Source organism: Hippocampus zosterae, chromosome 4 (assembly GCF_025434085.1).
Source record: "Hippocampus zosterae strain Florida chromosome 4, ASM2543408v3, whole genome shotgun sequence".
Classification (NCBI taxonomy): Eukaryota; Metazoa; Chordata; class Actinopteri; order Syngnathiformes; family Syngnathidae; genus Hippocampus; species Hippocampus zosterae.
Genome location: NC_067454.1, coordinates 9,954,248 through 9,973,556, shown reverse-complemented (window position 1 = coordinate 9,973,556; position 19,309 = coordinate 9,954,248). Strand labels below are relative to the sequence as shown.

The 19,309-nt window shown below is 42.7% G+C and overlaps 1 protein-coding gene across 1 annotated transcript in view; it reads right to left on the bottom strand.

Annotated features, from left to right (window-relative positions):
• Nucleotides 1-3,229: 3,229 nt before the first annotated feature.
• The window catches only part of myo5aa (myosin VAa), a 35,224-nt gene continuing 19,144 nt past the window's right edge, over nucleotides 3,230-19,309 (bottom strand). The window contains exons 18-41 of the mRNA XM_052062831.1: nucleotides 18,954-19,062; nucleotides 18,667-18,878; nucleotides 18,426-18,582; nucleotides 17,455-17,694; nucleotides 17,125-17,373; nucleotides 15,362-15,455; nucleotides 15,099-15,229; nucleotides 14,919-15,032; nucleotides 14,701-14,835; nucleotides 14,565-14,621; nucleotides 14,251-14,478; nucleotides 13,135-13,235; nucleotides 11,104-11,184; nucleotides 10,351-10,549; nucleotides 9,267-9,332; nucleotides 8,322-8,415; nucleotides 7,489-7,638; nucleotides 7,183-7,337; nucleotides 6,963-7,052; nucleotides 6,391-6,541; nucleotides 5,915-6,197; nucleotides 5,670-5,844; nucleotides 5,365-5,445; nucleotides 3,230-3,420 (exon numbers count right to left, since the gene is read on the bottom strand). Of these exons, the coding sequence (XP_051918791.1) occupies nucleotides 3,268-3,420; nucleotides 5,365-5,445; nucleotides 5,670-5,844; nucleotides 5,915-6,197; nucleotides 6,391-6,541; nucleotides 6,963-7,052; nucleotides 7,183-7,337; nucleotides 7,489-7,638; nucleotides 8,322-8,415; nucleotides 9,267-9,332; nucleotides 10,351-10,549; nucleotides 11,104-11,184; nucleotides 13,135-13,235; nucleotides 14,251-14,478; nucleotides 14,565-14,621; nucleotides 14,701-14,835; nucleotides 14,919-15,032; nucleotides 15,099-15,229; nucleotides 15,362-15,455; nucleotides 17,125-17,373; nucleotides 17,455-17,694; nucleotides 18,426-18,582; nucleotides 18,667-18,878; nucleotides 18,954-19,062 (3,505 nt within the window). The 3' untranslated portion in view covers nucleotides 3,230-3,267. The remainder of the gene's footprint in view (nucleotides 3,421-5,364; nucleotides 5,446-5,669; nucleotides 5,845-5,914; nucleotides 6,198-6,390; nucleotides 6,542-6,962; nucleotides 7,053-7,182; nucleotides 7,338-7,488; nucleotides 7,639-8,321; nucleotides 8,416-9,266; nucleotides 9,333-10,350; nucleotides 10,550-11,103; nucleotides 11,185-13,134; nucleotides 13,236-14,250; nucleotides 14,479-14,564; nucleotides 14,622-14,700; nucleotides 14,836-14,918; nucleotides 15,033-15,098; nucleotides 15,230-15,361; nucleotides 15,456-17,124; nucleotides 17,374-17,454; nucleotides 17,695-18,425; nucleotides 18,583-18,666; nucleotides 18,879-18,953; nucleotides 19,063-19,309) is intronic.

The window sequence follows — 19,309 nt, the reverse complement described above, 5'->3', positions numbered from 1 at the left end:
CAATATTGAGCACATTGCGCTTTTATGCTACTGGAAGGGGGCCACTATTTAAAATCAAAGAAGAATAATCCCTGGAAATTCATTCATTTGATCCACTTATGGGTCGCGGGGGGTGCTGGAGCCTGTGCAAGCTGTCTTTGGGCAGTAGGCGGGGGACACCCTGAACCAGTTGTCAGCCAATCACAGGGCACGCTGACACTCACACCTTGGGACAATTTTGAGTGTTCAATAAGCCTGCCGCCGCGCATGTTTTTGGAATGTGGGAGGAAACCGGAGTACCCGGAGAAAACACAGGCAGGCCCGGGGAGAACTTGCAAACTCCACACAGCTGGAATTAACCTCTGCACTGTGAGGTCAACGCGCTAAACACCGGACTACCCGGTCGCTATCCATGGAAATTTAGAAGACAATTTAAAGCTAACAAGAAACATTTAGCAACTTGTCTGGCCTTGGATGTGCTTCAAAACAACACCCCACCCAAAAAAAAGAACAAACATTTTTGTTATTAATTATTAATAACAAATAATTAATTGGCCTTGGTGCTCCAATACTTTTGGAGGGGACTGTACATTCTCTTTCGATTAATTGCCGGTTTGTCACAAGCTCATGCTAAAGCTAATGACCCCAAAAACTTTACCCAAAGGGGAAAAGAGACAACATTTCTTTCACACAAGCATGTCAGTGCTTGAATTCTTTTATTCATTTTTGTTTTTGTTGTACTTTTACAGATTTGACAATTTATTCCAACTTTAATAACGGTGAACACATCCACTATAGCACAGCTACTAGAATCTACAAACAGTTCAGTTTGTCAAATGGCTGGTCAGAGATGACTGGATGGCAGGGCATTGGCAGGCGAGAGGGCGTCACCTTCCATCTCATCAGTGATGCAAAATGGCAACGAGTGATGGAAGTCTTCGAGTACAGTGTTCCTCTGCAAGTGTTTTTAAAAGTGCATCTGACTGTGCGGGACAAAACAAAAAATACCAAAAGAAACATTTGTTATCGATCTTCCACTCCCAACGAAAGAGACTGACTTCACGACGACCAAAACAACGCCACCATCCCAACCAAGTCACCCGTAAGGCTTTGCCCACTACTGTGATGCTAAAATCATTATATTAACATTTTTCATGTAACATTCATCAGGGGATGAATACATCCTTTACATAATTTTCTGGCCCTTATGCAAACTGCAAGTTTCATTTCTTAACAAACGTACTTTATCCATCACCCCAAACAGTAACAACACAAGAACACCTTCTCCACTTTTGTTCTGGTAAAATTACCATTGAAACATCATGAGAACATTTTGCAATTAAAAAAGTCTTTTTTTTTACCAGGAAAGCAGAAAAGTGTTAAAAAAAAAAAAACGTAATGAGATGCTGATTTGATAACTCGCGCTTCCGCCAGAGTAGTGCCAATCATGCAGTGAATAGCGTCATCTCAAGATTTTCCCTCAACCATTGAGCAGGAAAGTTGGGTTGGGAGCAGTTTTACTCTAAGTATTACCTCTGCCAAGCCAGACAATGATATTGATTCCATCACTACTGGTTTGTTTTGTCACTGAATGGCAATATGTGAAGATGAGGCCTTAACATGCTAGTGGGATCAAAATAAAATCACCCAGTGTTACAGCCCACTGGGGTCAAATGGACTAACCAGATCGAGCAAAGGGAGATAGCAAGGAAATGGTGGTGAAGATCCGACGTACCATCTCACTTTTAAACACCATGCTAATCTCAAAGTACATAAAAGGTGGCGCTAGACTCAGTGATTTGATCGGCTGACTGAAAATAGTCACTGGAACTGTACAGCTTGGTGGAAAAGTGCATTCAAATTGGAAAAAAAAAGGGAGAAAAAAGTGCGAGTAGAGTTGAGTCAAAAATAAACAGAAAATAAATACTGTCTCTTTGAGGGTAAATAAGGTTCAGGTGGAGGGAGGAGGTTAACACTGATGGCAAAAAACATGAGGGAGCAGGGCAACGGAACCACACATGGTCTTTCGGGCAACATGAATCATAACTCGAATATGCTTGTTCTGCAATTTTTGCAGCCCGTGCAGTCTAGAATCTGCCGTAAGCATATTTATTAATTTAGGTCCTGCCAAACACACACACACACACAAAAATAAACGCCTGACATCTTCAGCTGGTTTTTGGTCATAAAAACAGTGCGCATTTTGAAATGGTAAAGGCAGAGAGAGAGAGAGCACGAGAGAGAAATGACATGAAGCTGTTTGAGGCACTGAAAAACAAGCTCACAATGCTGCTCAATGATAAGAAAAATAAAGATCAATAAATAATAACAGAGCGATAGCGCCGCCTGTCGAGCAACAACCTGTGCTACATACACATGATCCGATGAGCGGGATAAACTACGACTCTATGAGCCCTGGTGCCGAACCAAACTAAACGCCTCTCGACTAAGCGGAAGGATAATGCAATAAATACACGTATTGTTCATATTTATATATATATCCATCTATATGTGCATAAAGAACAGAGCGCAGACGACACACAGTCGGTCGTCTTGGCTTGAATGCGTATGAGGATGACCAAGTGGGAGGAGATTGTTTGTTATTTAAATGCCAGAGCGCGAAAAGCTACTTAAACTGAATACAATGCTTGCCAACACTGCGATCAGGTGCCGGGGTCATTTTCCAATTTCACTCAATTAGTTCGCAAATGACTTATTTACGGTACTCCAAATAAGGTACGGATGTTTGCTCAACTATCTATGACAGCAATGTAGAAGTGACAGGCTGAATGATTAAATGCTCTTCCCTCGATGACGGAAGGAGGGCAATTAACCAGCACATCTCACACCGAACACGTAAAATTTGTGAGTAAATTCAGACCACATCGTCATTATTTCAGTACGAGCACTTATTTGCAATTTTGCATATTAGCTGATCCCTTATTCCATTATTTGCTGTGATTGTGCCAGCCCAAAACCTTGCCGGATCCAACGGGGTGGCATCATGTATCATGTAGTTATTTGCCCTTTTCTGGGATCTTGAGGCAACTACAAATTTTTGTGGTTAGGCGTCACTGTTTTTTTTTTTTGTCTGGTGGTATGCCGTGCGATTTTCCCGACTTAAAATATGTGTCTCAATGAAATTTAGGAAAAACACTGGTCTCACAAATGTGAATAAAACACTATGTGGAGCATGCACAATGTGTTTTGTGGCGCTCACGGCATGTGTTTGTGTGTGTGAGACAGAGAGAAACAGAAGGTGATGACTATCCCCTCCTCCACCCCGGCTTAGACGCGGGTGAGGAAGGCCAGGTTGAGCGAGCTGGGGATCTGAATGGTCTCCAGGGCGAGGGAGGACGGATTGAAGGGGAAGGTGATCGGGTAGATCATCTTGGTGTCCATCAGCAGCTGTGGACTCTCGCAGCGATCCCGCAAACGAGTCTGGTGAAGGGAAAGAAGGTTAGCACGCACTGCAGCATGGATACTGCACAAATTGAATTTGATGGGACCTGCTGTTTTGGTTAACGAAAGAGTTCAAAAGAGCTCAGCAGTTCATCCACGTGTGAAAAATAGCTTATATGAAGTCAAGTAATTGCACCGACCTGTTTATTATTTTTTTTTCTGAGGGTAAAATGGAGCTGTCAATTTTGAGGGGGGGTTTATTTGTCTGAAGGGGATGACTAAGTTGCACAATAAGAAGAAAAATAAATGTATTTCAGCCATTTTACACAGGGATTTAAAAATAAACAAAAATATGTAAAGGTTAAAAACGAAAGGGGTGAAGCAAAGCTCATGAAACTACTTCTTACAATCGTACCATTGTGCTGAATATGTAAAATAAGCAATAATAGTTCTCCAAAGATATTTTTTTAAAAATCCAACATGAGATTTCATTTTTTTGCGTAGGAAACAAATCGCATGAAAAATGATCATGGGGATAGGAGAAAATCTTTTTCCAGTTAAAAAAAAAAAAAAAATTATTGTAGGTGTAATACTCAGAAGTTTTGATGTTAGTTCATTAATATTAAATGACACACAATAAAGTCATTTGAGAAGCTATTTAAAAAAAATATGGAGTTGGCTTGATTGTAACCTTTTATTTCAAAACAAGAGACCTGAGAGGCAAGAGACCTGAGAGGCAACAAGAGGCATCCGTACCGTTTCCCCTCACTCAGTAATATAATGCTTGTAGAATGTTCAAATACCCACTCCCGAAAAAAAATGTCAGCCTCCCATAGAGTGAACCTCCGTGTCATGGGTTGGCATTGGGGAATTTGCAGAATTTTTATTCGAACCTCTCCTTTGGTACCCACTGAAAGATTGACTGGTTTTGTGCTTCGGCCCAAGAAAAGTCTTACCGTGGCGCCGTCTAGTGGAATCTTTGGGGTATTGCTGTTCAGTTCGATTCATTGATGTTTTTTTATTTGTATTTCAAATGTCCTGTTTTTTGGCAGTCCTTGAATGCAACTCATGCTTGGAACAGTCCAATCGAGTTTTGGGGTGGTGGGGGGGGGGACATCTACTGACATACTGTATACATTTTAGCTGGGGCAACAATTAACCACAGATTTTCTCTATTGGCGGCAGAGCTTGTTCCCAGTTAGTGTAAAAGTGGCTGGATCCTTGGGCACCTACGTGAGGTTGTAACACAGTTGTGGAGAAAACTACAGCCCGCGGGCCGGATGCGGCCCGTTGGTCTTTTTAATCCGGCCCGCCGAAGATTGGTGCACAATTAAGGTTGGATTGCATTCATTTCGTTTGGACTTGTAATGACAGGTATTTCAACACCAGGTGGCACAGTTACTTCAAGTTGCAAAGCACAGGGAGGGAGGGGAAGACAAAGAAAGAGGGAGAGTAATGACCATGGAAGGGAACGTGATATGTATCTGATTAAACGAAGTGGGTGACAAAGTACGAAACATTCAGGAGACGCCTGGAGTCGGAAAGACTCAAATCTATGTGACTTTGAAAAACAAGGAAGCGATTATTACTCAGGCCAATTCTGGCAATTTCCATGCTCAGAGTGAATTGCTTGTGGCGCGAGTAAATGAACATTTCCTAGAATGGTTTGAATATCATGTTAAAAACATTCCGCAAACTGGACCGTTATTAAGAGTCGGAGAGCAGTCAAATGTGTAGAGCGTGAACAACAGGGGGCTCAGTACACATCCTTGAGGAGAACCGGTGCTGAGTGTGATGGTGGAGGAGAATGTTACATTATTACTGGCATTCAAAGACATTGTGCTATCTTCTTTATTTTCTATTTCTATTTCTAACTTTTGGCCCGGCACTCCACAATATTTTCTGCTTCTCATTTGGCCCCCCCAGGAAAATAATTGCCCACGCCAGATACAACATAACATAGAAGGCTGTATTGTTCATCACCTGTATGGTTCGGATGAATGAAACGGACACCCTCTCTTCAAACTCATTGACTGGGGTGTAGAGGTTCAGGACCTTCACAATCTGAAGGAAACACACACACAATGTTTAGTCCGATGAAACCAAAGCGACAAAGCAACAGGCGATACGACGTCATCCGATCGATTTTGTATGAAGCCCCGCAGCTGTATTGTGAACCAGCCGAAGGCATGAGTGATTTTTAATCAATCCCAGAGATGAGAGAGTCTCACTACTCCAAGTGGAGAAAATTAGAACGTGGCCCAATCTTTGGCGGTCTGGTTGTGTACCTGTGCGGTGGTGAGGGCCAGGCACATGGAGCAGATGGCTTCGGCATCCTCATCCGTCTTCTTCTTGACCTGCAGCAGCTGAGCGGCTTGGATGAGAGGCTCAAGAGTCTCCTTGGCTCCACAATTCATCAAACCTTTGTCACGCAACCACTCCTCCAGTTGGCTCACATTGTACCTGAAACACATGCGCGACGTCAACATCCCCCATCTCGACATGCGGCCAAACGTTGAGAGATGCTCTCTACCTGATCTGCATGCCTTTGCTCCAGGAGCACATGTCCTTGCGCAGCAGCAGGTTGTTGAGGGTGACGGCGCCGATGACGTAGAACTGCTGCTTGACCACCTGTTTGATGAGCTCGGGGTCGGTGCCGTGCTGGCACATGGTGGAGTGGAAAGCATTGAGCTGGCGCAAGATGGAGTCCAGCGTGTACGTGCCCTCGTCGGCGATGCTGGAGGTTCGCTTGCGCAGGCCCGTCGGCTTCACGCCCGACACCCCCTGGATGGTCTCGTGCTCCAGCATGCCGGACACTGAAGGCAAAAAAATGGACTTAATCTACTTATGTCAATAAAATGGATTACTGATCATTTATACACTGACTACACTGCAAAGACTGGGCTCAAAAACACAAGGAAAAAAAAGCCAAAAGAGGAATATATGACTGGGTTTGAAATAATTGATCTACTGGGGCCCCAAGCGGACGCTTATTTGGCATATGCGCACCTATCATGGGCTGAAGTGTGTTCTCCATGCATTTGATGAGCTGCTGGTAAATCTGGATGGCCAGGTCGCTGATCACCGATCTGTACTCAGTCAGGTCAAAGTTGGACAGACAGTGCTCGTTCTGCCGGGAAGTGTTGTGCTTCATGAAGACCTAGCAGAGAAGAATAATTTAAAGAGAAGAATAATGAGAAGATTATTTCATCCTGCCTTCCTCATAAGACTTCAACTCGGTTTTTGATTTTATCATGCTGGTTTTTTTCTATCGTGGGCACTTCAATTCCGATAATAATAATGGAATAAATAATTTAAAAAAAAGACATTTAACAACTTTTACACACAGTGCATAAAAATATGGACTGTTTCAATCGAACATATTTTAAGGACAACAGCATTAATGTGTATTTAGCATGTGTTGTATTTAGCATGCGGCACACATTGACAAAATTATTTGTATTTATGTTGCTTTAGGTTGTTTGTTTTTTTGCACTTTTGACACAAACGATTCATCTATTATTTGGGATATTTTTGGAAAACATTTTTTTTTAAACTGAGAGTTTAAAGGGACTTTTTACATCATCTCCACTGTACTGCTTGAGGCAATGCAAGAAGCGGCAGGTGTTGGCCAGCCAGAACGAGACCGTCTCAAAGTCATCTCCTCGTTTCTGACGGGAAGAAGTGAAACACACAACAACTTCTTTCAAAAAGACGTAAAACATTGCTAGCTTGACTTACAAGTTCAATTCATTCCATGACCACACTTGTGAGTCAAATTACTTGAATCTCAAATCAAACCTTAAGGATCTTCTTGATGCTGTTGATGGTTGAGGTGAGCAGCGTGCGCACCTTCTGGTCATCATTGACATAATCGGCATGGCGAATACACATAAAAAGGATGTAGGCGGGGAGACCCGGGATCAGGTTGACGGCCACGCCGCGAGGTTTTAGCTCTGTACGCAAGAAACAAAGCGGTTATTGTTACGAGGTCAATTAGTACACGATGAGCAGTCAAAGCAAAAACACAGATTTGGATGATGTGAAAATAAACGGAGATATTTGCGCTAGCTGAGGTCTGTCTGTCAGAAGCAACGTCAAACTCACCGAGGATCAAGTTCTTGACCAGTTTTAGCTCGTCCTCCTTCTTGTACTCCAGCATACCCTGGAAGTCTTTTTCCCGGCGAGGAATGTTGACTGGGCGGATGGGCTCGTCCACCGTCTGTCCCGGCGACGTCTGACCCTCCGCTTGACCGGCTGCAACGCACGCAAGTTCCGATGGCAAGTTAATATGCAACTTTTTTTTCTTCAGGGTCCTCTTCCCATGTATTTTTTTAACAACCACAAGCAATACATTAATCTATCGCACAAGTGTGTCGTAAATGTCAATCGGGAAATAAAGCAGATTAGGATAATAACGCAAAAAAATCTGGGGCTACATCACATCAACTTTTTACGTTTCATGAAACATAAAATGTGGAGTGCACCTCTTAAACTTACTGTATTTGGACACTATAAATAAATACGTCATCTTTCCCTACATTTAAACGTTAAAAAAAGCCTACCAATGGACTGAAATCTTTTTGGAAAATGTAATCAATTGCAGCTTTTGCAATTTGTAAATCAGAATCAGAATCATCTTTATTGGCCAAGTATGTAGAACACACAAGGAATTTGTCTCCGGTATAATTGCTACTTAGCTTCCGTTTACATTGGATGATTTGATACAGCAAAACGACTTCATGAAACTCATTTGAAGCTTCATTTGCCCATCACTAGTGTGGTGTCATTTTTTAAAATAAAATAAGTGAAAATATATCATGGTATAATTGTTATTGGCCTATATCGTGTTAGAAGATTATTTTCATTTTACGCAGCACAACCCCCAAATATGGAAAAATGTCAGTTTTGACGTTCTCAGTGATGGAGTTGCATCCTACCTCCCATCTCGCCGATCCTCTTGGAGTAAACCTTCAGCTGCTTCTTGAGTTTGCGAATGGTTCGGTCCTGCTTCTCCAGCTGCTCCATGAGATCCTGTCAGGTGATGGAAGGGAGAAGCAGACACAAAGCAGGTGAGGAAAAAGCGCAAGGGTCATTTCATGCTTAATCACCCGGAAAAATGTAGCCATGCGGATTTTGATTTGAATGAGATGGCACTGTTATATCTCAGGAACTACTGGGTCAAATCTTCAGAAGGCAAGCATTGTTGCAGGGGGAATTCAACAAGAACTACAAATCTGCAATCATTTCAAGGATTGGTGTGTATTTTAGCAATTTGACCAATAATTTGACCTTTTGACCAATAATTTGACCTTAACACTTTCATGCACCAATAATGGTAACCTGTAACCTGATAAAATTATGTTGTCCACTGTAGTATCCGCTGTCCCTGAAAGGGTTAAAACGAATTTAAGGATCACATGACCTTTTTTTCCATGAAATGTAATCTCTCACATAAAATTAGATTTTTCTGTTGTGCCACCTCGATCAAAAAGTACAACAAGTTTCATTCAAATCAAATTCCGGTTGGTTTAACCCACAGGGTGATCCGGCATGGATGTCCCACCCAGTCATGAATTCAGAATCCAAACATTTCCTTCGAGACAAACAAGCCAAAGACAAAGCAAAAAGTCGTTTGCTCTCAGATGAAAACGAGAGCTGCTCGGCTGATTGGGAAGGAAAAACATTTTAGCGGGACTTGTTGGCAGTTAAAGGAGAAGAAAAATAAAGGTGCATAGTTGCTCCACTGTGAAGTAAGGCAATTGCGGTCTATAGCGTTAGACACATTCAGCCTTTTGGAGGAAAAAACAAAACGGCTGTTAGTTCGAACCCTCGTGCAGAACACATAGAAAACACACACACACACACACGCAGTCTGTACATACAACCATCCGGCGTAAAATGATGACTCGCGCCTCTCGGGATGCTGTAGGGTCGTTGGCCGCCTGCTCCTGTCAGGTGACACCATCCACACGTCACAGAGTGCGCGTGCGCGTTTGAGGCGGCGATCTCTTGGGAACCTTTTTTTTTTAAATGTATGCAGGCTTTTATAAAGTGTGCAACACCAAGAAAAAATAGGACTGGCGAAGTGTACGTTTTGTCACAACATCATATTTTACTTTCCAAAGACAATTTGAGGTCTTATTTTGGAATTTTAATTTTTTTTTTTTTTGCATGAATTTGTGTTTTCGTAGATTACGTCAACATTTGAGAAGTTAAAATAACCATCAATTATTAAAGCCCAAGGAGAACATATGTTCTGTTTTTTAGATTAAAAGTTATGTAAAATTTCTATTTAAAAATATATATTTTCATGCTGTGAAAGGAGAATTTTGAATTGTGTGTTGCCTGACACCCAAATCATAAAAATACGTAAATCCTGATGATTGGATTTCATTCAGAGGTTCATAAAACATGTTAACAATAATGGTTTAACTAATGAATGGATGGACAAATACTAATAATAATAATTATAAATGTAGTTAAATTCACAGTGTTTATCTTGAAAGTCCTAGCCCAAACCCGTGCTAATTATTCTCTCTCCTATGGCTGGTGCGCCGCATTTCTGGAGGCGGAACCCGCGACGGTGCAATTGAACCTTCACCTTTATCCGCCTGTTGTTGGCGGTGGTGAAGAACGGACGGGATCGTTGTTGCTGTCATCTTGTGTCAAGTCCTGCTCTTGCTATGGCTGTTGTTGTGTCCATCCGTTCTCTCGTTCCTCAAACCCTCTAGCCTGGTTTCTCTCTCCTCTGGGCTACGTTTCACATTTATTCCTGAGAGAGGGTTTATCCTTGTCTCCTTTCCAAATTGCTCGCTCACGTGGGGCTCGTTTGGTTTCTTTGTGCCGTTTACGTCGAAAGCATGAGTCCTGCCGTTCATGACCCGCTCAATGTTTTAAGAGCCTTGTGATAACGTCTGCTGTGAACCGGCGCGCTATAAATAAAACCCACTCGACTTGACAGCGTACCAGGTTCTCGTTGGTGAGCCGGGTGATCTCATGCTGCAGACTGGCTTCGATGCGGGCCTCCGGAGGCAGCTGGAGGTTCTGTGCCAGGAGCTGCTGCTGCCGGTTGTTTTCCTCCTTGACGTTCTGCAGCTCGCCGCGCAGTGATTCCACCTCGCTGTCGTAACTCCGTCGCTGGGTCTGCAGCTGGTGCTCCAGGAGCCTGGCGGGCAGGAGGGCGGTGGGAGACGAGACGCAGGAGTGGGGAGCGGGACGATGATGTGAGGCAAGATGGAGGTGTAGGGGTGTTTAAGCGGGGAAACAACACAACAGGGATGAGAGAAGACCAATTAGACTCCAAGTGTGACGAGAGAAGCAGAACCAGTTCAAGATTACTTCAGAGGGACTTTTTTCAGTCATCACCTGATATTCTGCACAAATCAAATGCTAGTTTTTAGAAATGACACATCGACTTCCTCCTTATTGAGAACATTTCCTCACTAATGGACCAAATCAGTGCCAAATAATCACACAAACACGGTCACGCGCCGACTCATTCAAACACGCGGCTACGCGTGCACACTCTGTATTTGGCTTTCATTCAGAAGTTGATATGAAATATCATTTGCGGCACAAACACTCACTGACCACCATCCGTGAGCAAGAATATGGCGTTTTCAAATTTATACGAAGAAGATCTGAAAGGGTGATGGCGAGTGATCTAGTTATGCTATCCGCGAGTGTTCAGTAGAATGCAGAAAGGTCACACAGTTACACCTGACGGTCTCCTTTAAGCCCTCATTAACCAGCCACAGCTCCCCGTCTTCATTCAGCTTTTGGAAGTCTGGAGCAGTCGATCTGACCGACACACAACACACAAGGAACAAAAAAAAACAAACAAACAAAAAAGGGAACATGAAATGCACAATGAACATGATGAAAGCATGCAGGGAGGGTGAGGTTAATGGACATTGCGATTACGATTTACTGGTGTGACTGCGGCGCATTGACTTCATTTTAAAGGTCAGAAATCACGTACAGTGTTGTCCGTGTTGCATGATTAGATCAGTTCGGTTCACTCAAATGCAGAGGAATTTATCAGAAGAGATAACAGAGAGCATAATGCACAATTTTATAACGTAATAGAAATTATTTTTATATTTTTAAATGCATTAAAAAACATTAAAATAATTACAATGAAATGTGTTTATTCTCCACCATTTTATTAGAAATACATTGGCATTATAGTTTTAATGTATTTTGAAAACAATGCAGTATCCTCGCACAGTACAATCTGATAATTGATCAATATCAGGAACTTGTACAAATGGGTCAGAATGAATTAATAAATTTAAAACAAAAATCTCCCAACATTTGAAACTTGCCTTTCTTTCCACGAGTTAGAAAAATAATTCTTTGAATCAATAACGTTTAGCAAAGATGTCGTTCACGATGGATGTAAAATGTTTTATAATAACGGAACTCAGAATACAAACCGGTAATAAATAAATAAATAAAAACTTGTGTACATAGATATTTGTATCATTTTCATAACTTTTTAATGTGTATTGGATCCATTCACTCTTGTAATGTGTATTTCTTAATCATATTTTAATTTGTATTTTTATTGCTTGGTTTATTTAGGTATTTGTATTTTTCATTATTGAATATCCAACTTAAATTCTTCTTGAGGAAGCAAAAAGGAGGCGCGAAGCTGAGGTGCTTATTTGAGAAAATTATTTCGTATTGTTATATAGAGGTTATTTCAATGTCCCCTTGACGCAGTTTGCTTGTGTTGGAATTGTTAGTTTGAATGTGACTAAAAGAAGAAAAAAAAGGACAAACCAAATTGTGAGAAAGAAATGGGGAGAAGCACACTGTTGCATGTTTTAAGCACGGGCCCACTGTGTAAAAATAGGGTTATGACAAACACAATGATGGATGGTGAATAACAAAACAACAGGGGGGACACGTGGTTGTGCAATGCAAAAACAGACTCACTATTAGGTACACCTGCAAAATCAAATCAGGTCCAAAACAAAATCTGTCCACAAAATACTTCCTATACTGAAAGTAATGGTGCTTAGCTTTGATGGGATTTCCTCCCTTGCTAACCGAGCTCACTAGAATATATATGTATATGTGTATATTTTTTATATCGCTCTTGAATTGGATTTTATTTGAGATGCAGGTGTACTTCATATTGTTCGGATTTGCCTTGAATGAATCCAATTGCGCCGTCCACCTTTTCGCAAAATAGAAATAAGAAGGGGCTCATGCAGAACGCATTCCTTGACAGTGAGGCTGACAACTCCTATTGCGCTCAACCAGCTGCACGTTTTGGATGAGGACGTCACATCAATGAGCAGATGTGTCGCTGTCTTCACAAAGTGCTGGAAAATGCTATTTGGAAGCTGGAAGACAACAACCTCGGTAACCTCTATTCGGACATGCCGTTAACTCATTCACTCCCAAATATGTTTTTAAACGTCTTTTCAGACTTGGTCTAGAATTGGCTGGTACTGAATGAGTTAAGGATAGCCAGAAAAAAAAATCTTGATAGTTTGGAATTAGTAAGTATGAGTCACTATTTCCACGTGGCCACGGATGCTCGCCTACCACAATGCATGGACCTCCTCATCTGTTACCTGAGCCTACTTAGCAGATGTCTGACTTCCAGCCGCTTACATGCAAACCTGGGAGATCTGCACGGGACAAGTTGGCGTTCAGTCGTCAGTGACTGAACGAATGATATGGCGGGTTGGAAAAATCCAACGCTGAAAAAAGAGGAGGGTTGAGGGGGAGTACCTGTTAGTGTCTTTGAGGCCGATGTAGGCTTGTTTGAGTTCATCAGCGTCCTTCAGTTTGGAAATGTCCTCCACGTGGACGGCCACTTCTGTCATCGTCTCCTAAAACGGACAAGAGAGAAGGAATACTGAGAAATGGTCTATTGTCACATTGAAAGGGGATAATTACTCATCTCAAAATTGCATTCCTAAAGATTTATAACGGTACCATTGTGTAAACGTGGCTTTCGTACATAACAAAGTAACATCTTGTGATGTTGACATTCGTGCAAGACAAGCGGTGGTTGAAACAATACCTTCTCATCCTGTGGAAACGCGTGGATGGAGGAGAGAAGGTAGAGAGACAGGAGCGTTAGACACTGAGGGCGCAACCAAAAACATTCAAAACACACGAGAGCTCATGAGCAGGTTCATGGATATGAGGAATACGTTCAACGTCATACTGAAGCCGTAAACATTCATTGAGTACACCTTCGCAAGCCAAGAAGATTGTTGTGGTTGGCAAATGCATTATAAAATGTCTTCACATTCATTTGATTTTCTATTTTTTTACATACTAATGTAGATTATGTTCACACCAAATTTAACCGGGCGTTTGTTCAGATATTTACGTAAAATGTGTTCACGTTATGAAAATAAAATGTGTTATTTATTATTAGCATGGTTCTGTAATAAATGACCTATATGTTGAATTCCTATTTTACGTAATGGTATTCGTTTTTGAATGATGACATTTTCATTAGTAAACGATGCATCCATCTGAATTTGGGGATTAAAGCATCCACGCCACAGAACTTGAAGAAAAAAAAAACGTGTGACGATTGTCAATCCATTACACCGATATTGACAAATGTTTTATGATTCATCCATATTTTACCACTCATCAATATTCGTGTACGCTACGTGTGTCACATAAGCGTTCAGCTGGACAGCGGTTCGACTTCAAACCGCAACCACAATAAATTGTCATTTGTCTTGCGCAGGTTACCTAATCAAGTGGCCGAGAGGATGGACGAAATGATCGGACGAACAGCCGACATGGGTGAGAAGGCGTTAGTATGGCACACGTAAACATGAAGTGGCAGATCGACTCAAATCAACTGGACATCGAGTCTACCTTGTGCTGCATGGCTTCTTTTTGGCTGACCAGCTGCGAGCGCAGAATCAGCACCTCCTCCTTGCGCACCTCCAGCTCCTCGCAGGAGGAGTTGAGCTGATCCAGGAGAACCTTGTAGGCCGGAGAGCCCGGCGCGCCGGCGCTCGATGCCGCGCTACCCAGCAGGCTTTTCCTCATCTCGGCCAGGTCGTGCTTCAGCTTCTTGTTCTCCGACTCCAGTTCCTGACGCTAAGAAGCCCAGAGTGTTGGACTTTTGCTTACCGTAAAAAAAAAATAATAATAAAAGTGCACAGAGAAAGCTTTAAACAACTCACCTTGAGGGACTCGTACTCCAACTCTGCCCCGCGCGCCTTTTTGAACTCGGATTCATCCTAAAACAATGAGCCAAGGACGACATTACGATTTATTTTGTTCTATTAACCGTGTACCGTGTTAAGTGTGTACGTGTACCCTGGCTCGGGCCCTCTGAAACTGCTCTTCCTTGTTCTCCAGCTCATTGCGCAGCGACTGCTTTTCTTGCTCCAGCTCTGTGAGTCGCTTCTGCAGTTTGAGCGTGAGCGAGGTATCCATTCCTCGAGTCAAATCCTGCAAGAAAAGCCATTAAAATGTGAACTCCCTGACATGAGAGTCGAGATCGACTAGACTTCTCGGAAGAACCAATGACGTACTTCTGCGGCAAGGGAACCTTCTTCCGATTCGGCGAACTCTGACTTGTAGGTGTACTCTGACTCGTTGCTGCTGTGGGTGGAATCCGTTCTCCTGTGGCCAGTCTTGGAAAAGTGCTAAAAAAAATCCAAGTCAAAGTGAGTTGGGGTGGTGAGGAGGGGGGAAAAAAAAGTGTCACGCACCTCTTTGAGGTCGTCGTATTTCTCCTCGAGGCGAAGGTGTTCGGTCAGGAGATTCTGGTAGCGAGAGCGCTCCTCGTTGAGATCGGTCTCCAGCTGTTGAGTCTCCGCTACAATCGCACGTGCCATTTTCTCTGTGACAAGTAAAACAAGTACGGCGGACAACATTTAATTGGTTGGGAAGTAACGGGAAAAAAAAAAGTTAAATGCTCCCGGGATCCACCTACGGCACTCGGGCCGTATGTTGCAAAACTTCGAAATCTCACCTGTCATCTGCTGATTCTGTTCCTGAATCAACCTGTTCAAGTCGTCTTTCTCTTTCTTCAGCAAGCCGTTCTGGTCCTTCAGTTCTGATACCATCTAACACGCAAAAGATCCAGAAATTACATCTTGGCCATATTTGGTTAAGGCCAAGAAAGCTAATGAGAAAAATGTATGCGTGTGTGGAACACATACAAACAGGGTGAGCCATGAGTTTTCCATATCAGTTTCACATGACTCAAGTTACTGAAGTAAAAACCTATTTTAATTTGCTTGAACCATTTCAAAAGTTTAAACTGGAATATTTTAACACATTTTCCTAGGTAAAAAATGAAAAAGAACTTGAATTCATTCTCAAATAAAGTACACTAAGAAATATTTTAATTTGGAAAATATAAAACTTCAATTTAGTTTTGAATAATATTTTTAAAATAAGGATTTTTATTGAATTTTAGAGGCTTTCCCTGAAAATTAAGGACAATTAAGAACATAATTTGACTTCTTTATGGATTTTTATCAACTTTAAAGGACCTGTTTTTTCTAGTAAAAATTCATTCCTGTGAACTTCAATTCTAAGTCCGTAAATTAGACAAATGAATAAATACGCGATCTCGTGAAAATTTAAATATTCCAAAAGGTATGAATTGATATGAAGAAATCCTGTTACGAAACATCATCATCATTTGCTTCTTGCTCTGAAACAGCTGAATCTGGCCCCCGAAGCCACGAAGGCCCCAAAAAAAGACTCGGCTCCAAGCAATTATTCGTATTTCTACTTAAAGGTCCTACTTGACTAGGCTACAGCTATTTATCACCACATGGAGGAATCCGAACTGAATCACTAAAGCATAAGAAATGCTTTCCATACAGTCAAGGTCCATATGTCGTTGGGACACTGGCACAATTCTCATCGTTTTGGTCCGAAAGACCACCACAATGCATTTGATTAGAAATCTTGTTTAGATCACCAATCAAGAAAATGGGAGTCACATATCCAAATGGTTGTAATTCCTGCACCATTCGAGTGATTTGGATGTCAACACTCTCACACTAAAGCTGAAAGTCTGCAGCTCAATCAAATCTCGTTTGCTTCACGGCCGATCCATTGTGGTGCTGTTTAGACCCGAGAAGATCAGAATTGTGTACGATGTCCCAATAATTGTTGCACCTGACTGGCGTTTGGATGCTAAAACACAAGCACAATACTGTGTGCTCACCTGCACGGGGGCAACTCGGTGCCCAATGCCCCCTGCTTCTCGGAGCCGGCTAAATTGAAGGAAAAAATGTTTGCCTTGGGTGCAATAGTAAAACATGTATGTTGTCACGTAACCTTCACAGGATTCTAAGGTGGGAGGGGAGGGGAATAAAGGGATCACTTTACTGATGTCTATTGACCAAAAAAAAAATTTCTGACTGTAAACCTTTTTTCATGATTGATTATTCTATCGATGAATTGACTAATCTGCTCAAATGTATTTCATATTTAAGTTTGAGTCGCTTCTTCCTCTTGGTTATCAATGAATGAAAAGGGAAACTAGTTTGATATCCACTTCCGAGACTCTTTGTTTCAACTAAATGTCACTTTTAGGGGATGCCTACCGAGGCCGCAAAGAATGATTATTTTCACCATCATTGAAATTGAATTTTTCTCCAAAAATAGTTATGATTCGCACAATGAGGAAGCGGCGAGTGGGGGAACTCGGGACACAAACAACTCGTGACAAGCAGGACTAGCAAAAAGGAGGAAAGTCACCGAATCCGAACGTACTTTCTCCATTTGGCCCTTGTACGACTGCGCCCAGTCCTCGATGGTCTTCTTCTCCTGCTGGGTGGTCCTCAGCTCCTTCTTCAGCTTCTCCAGCTCCTCCAGGAGACAGTTGACCTGGTTGCCTTTGCTCCTGGCGTCCTCCTCCACGCCTCGCAGGCGACCCAGCTCCCCGCGGAGCCGCTCGCTCTCCGTAGCGTAGGTGTTCTCCAAGCCTGCGAGTCTTTCGTTGACCGACTTGTTCTCCTTGCTCTGATGATGGGTCACTAAAAGTCAGACCCAACAACAAAACACACACACACACAAATCCGGGATGATGCGACGACCCCCGACCTGCTCGTCGATCTTCCTCTGGAGCTGCATGATCTTGTTCTCCATGCCCTTGTTGAGCTTCTTGAAGTGCTCCACCGAGCGGGCTTCGATTTTCAGCTTCTTCAGCTCGCGCCTGGCCTTCATTCTGCGGATGCAGCACTGCAGGTACACGATGGAGCTCAGGCAGCGCTTGTACCAGCGTCGAGCCAGCCAGCCGCGGGCGTGCTTCTGGATGATCACCGCCTTGTGCTGGCGCAGAAGCTACAGATGCCGGCACATGGGATGAAAGAGAAAAAAAATGGAAAAAAACCCCCACTCAATTTTGCAGTACCCGCATGGTTCTAGTTTTGTACAGGCCTGCCTTAAGGTAGCCAGTGAACCTCCAAATGACTGAGGCAAAGTGCTGTCGCTAGACGAAATCGATGTTTGGCTATTTGGCATAAGCTCTATGCTAAGCCTGACCACCGGACACCACTACTCCTATCCTTATTCTCATTGTTGGATGCCGCAATATTTTTCTTCACTTGCTATCATGGTGGCATAAGCATATCAGTTATGGCTGTGTGCACCATTTTTTGGGGATAACTAGTGGAAAATGTGCTAAGAACCTCATTCACTCCCAAAGACGCTTTTAAACGTCTTTTCAGACTAGGTCCAGAATTGGCTGGTACTGACTGAGTTAAACAATAAATCTCTGGCCCTTGATATCAAAAGCAGTTGTCATTGTCACGCTGAAGTCTTACGTGCATCTAATTGTATCCGTGCAGTTCCAAGTTACATCCATGCCGTTTGTAGATGGTGATTTAGAAATAAATCTACCTATCAGGCCCATCGTTTTAAAAAGTAATATATGTCCAAAAAATGTTTTATGAAGGTTTTGGAGTGACCGAGTCTGGATTTAAATCGAATTGAATGCGCTGTTATAACATTTAAGGTGAAAAATACTTTTTGACAGCACTGATCATGTGCGTTGTTGTATGCGCGTGCTTTACCGCTTTGTACTTCTGGCGGGCCATGTAAGCTCTGAGGATAGTCTGTATGGCCAAGGCAGCCGCCTGCTTCTGCCGGTAACGTTTCCTCGCCACGTACATTTTCTGGTGCTTCTGGATGATGATGGCGGCCTGCGTGCGACGCATGAACTTTGCCAAGCTGGAGATGAGAAAGGCCCGATTGGAGATGAGACAATGACGGAAATATTCCAAGTTGTATAAAGATCACATGTGAGTGACCCACCAGCGAGCCTGGTATCCTCTGGTGAACCTCTGGATGGTGATGGCCGCGTCGCGCATGCGCAGGTACTTCTTGCGCGCCAGCCAGCAGCGGATGGTTTTCTGAATGCGGATGCAGGCGGCGCGCAGCTTGTCGGCTCTCAGCTTTTCCAGGTAGGCCACCTGGCCGGCCCGGAAGAAGATCTTGGTCTTGCCAAACTGATACTTATCCTGATCCTGGTAGAAGAAGGGAGCATGAAAGATCACGGAGAGATGGATGCTTTGAGAAGAGGGAAAGTTTGTAAGGCGGACCTCCACGAGCTTTTCCAGAACGTTCTTGCATGTCAACTTCTTGTCAGAGAGAACATCTTTCTGCTTCATTAGCACTCTGTACCGGCTGAAGAACTCCTGGTATGTCCATCTGAAGTGCGCACACAAGCAGAATCAGCAAACAAGCGCTTTCAAATGGTATGCGAAATAATTACCAAATTCGAAACAAACAATATTTCAAACATACAATACAATTGCTTATTCTTCAATGACACTTGCAGCTAGACATACAGCCTCTTTGAACTTGTTTTTGTAAATCATGGACAGATTTTTTTTTTTTTACTTTTCAAGTACAGTAAATGCATATGCTGTATGCACCAAAGTCAAATGAATGGACT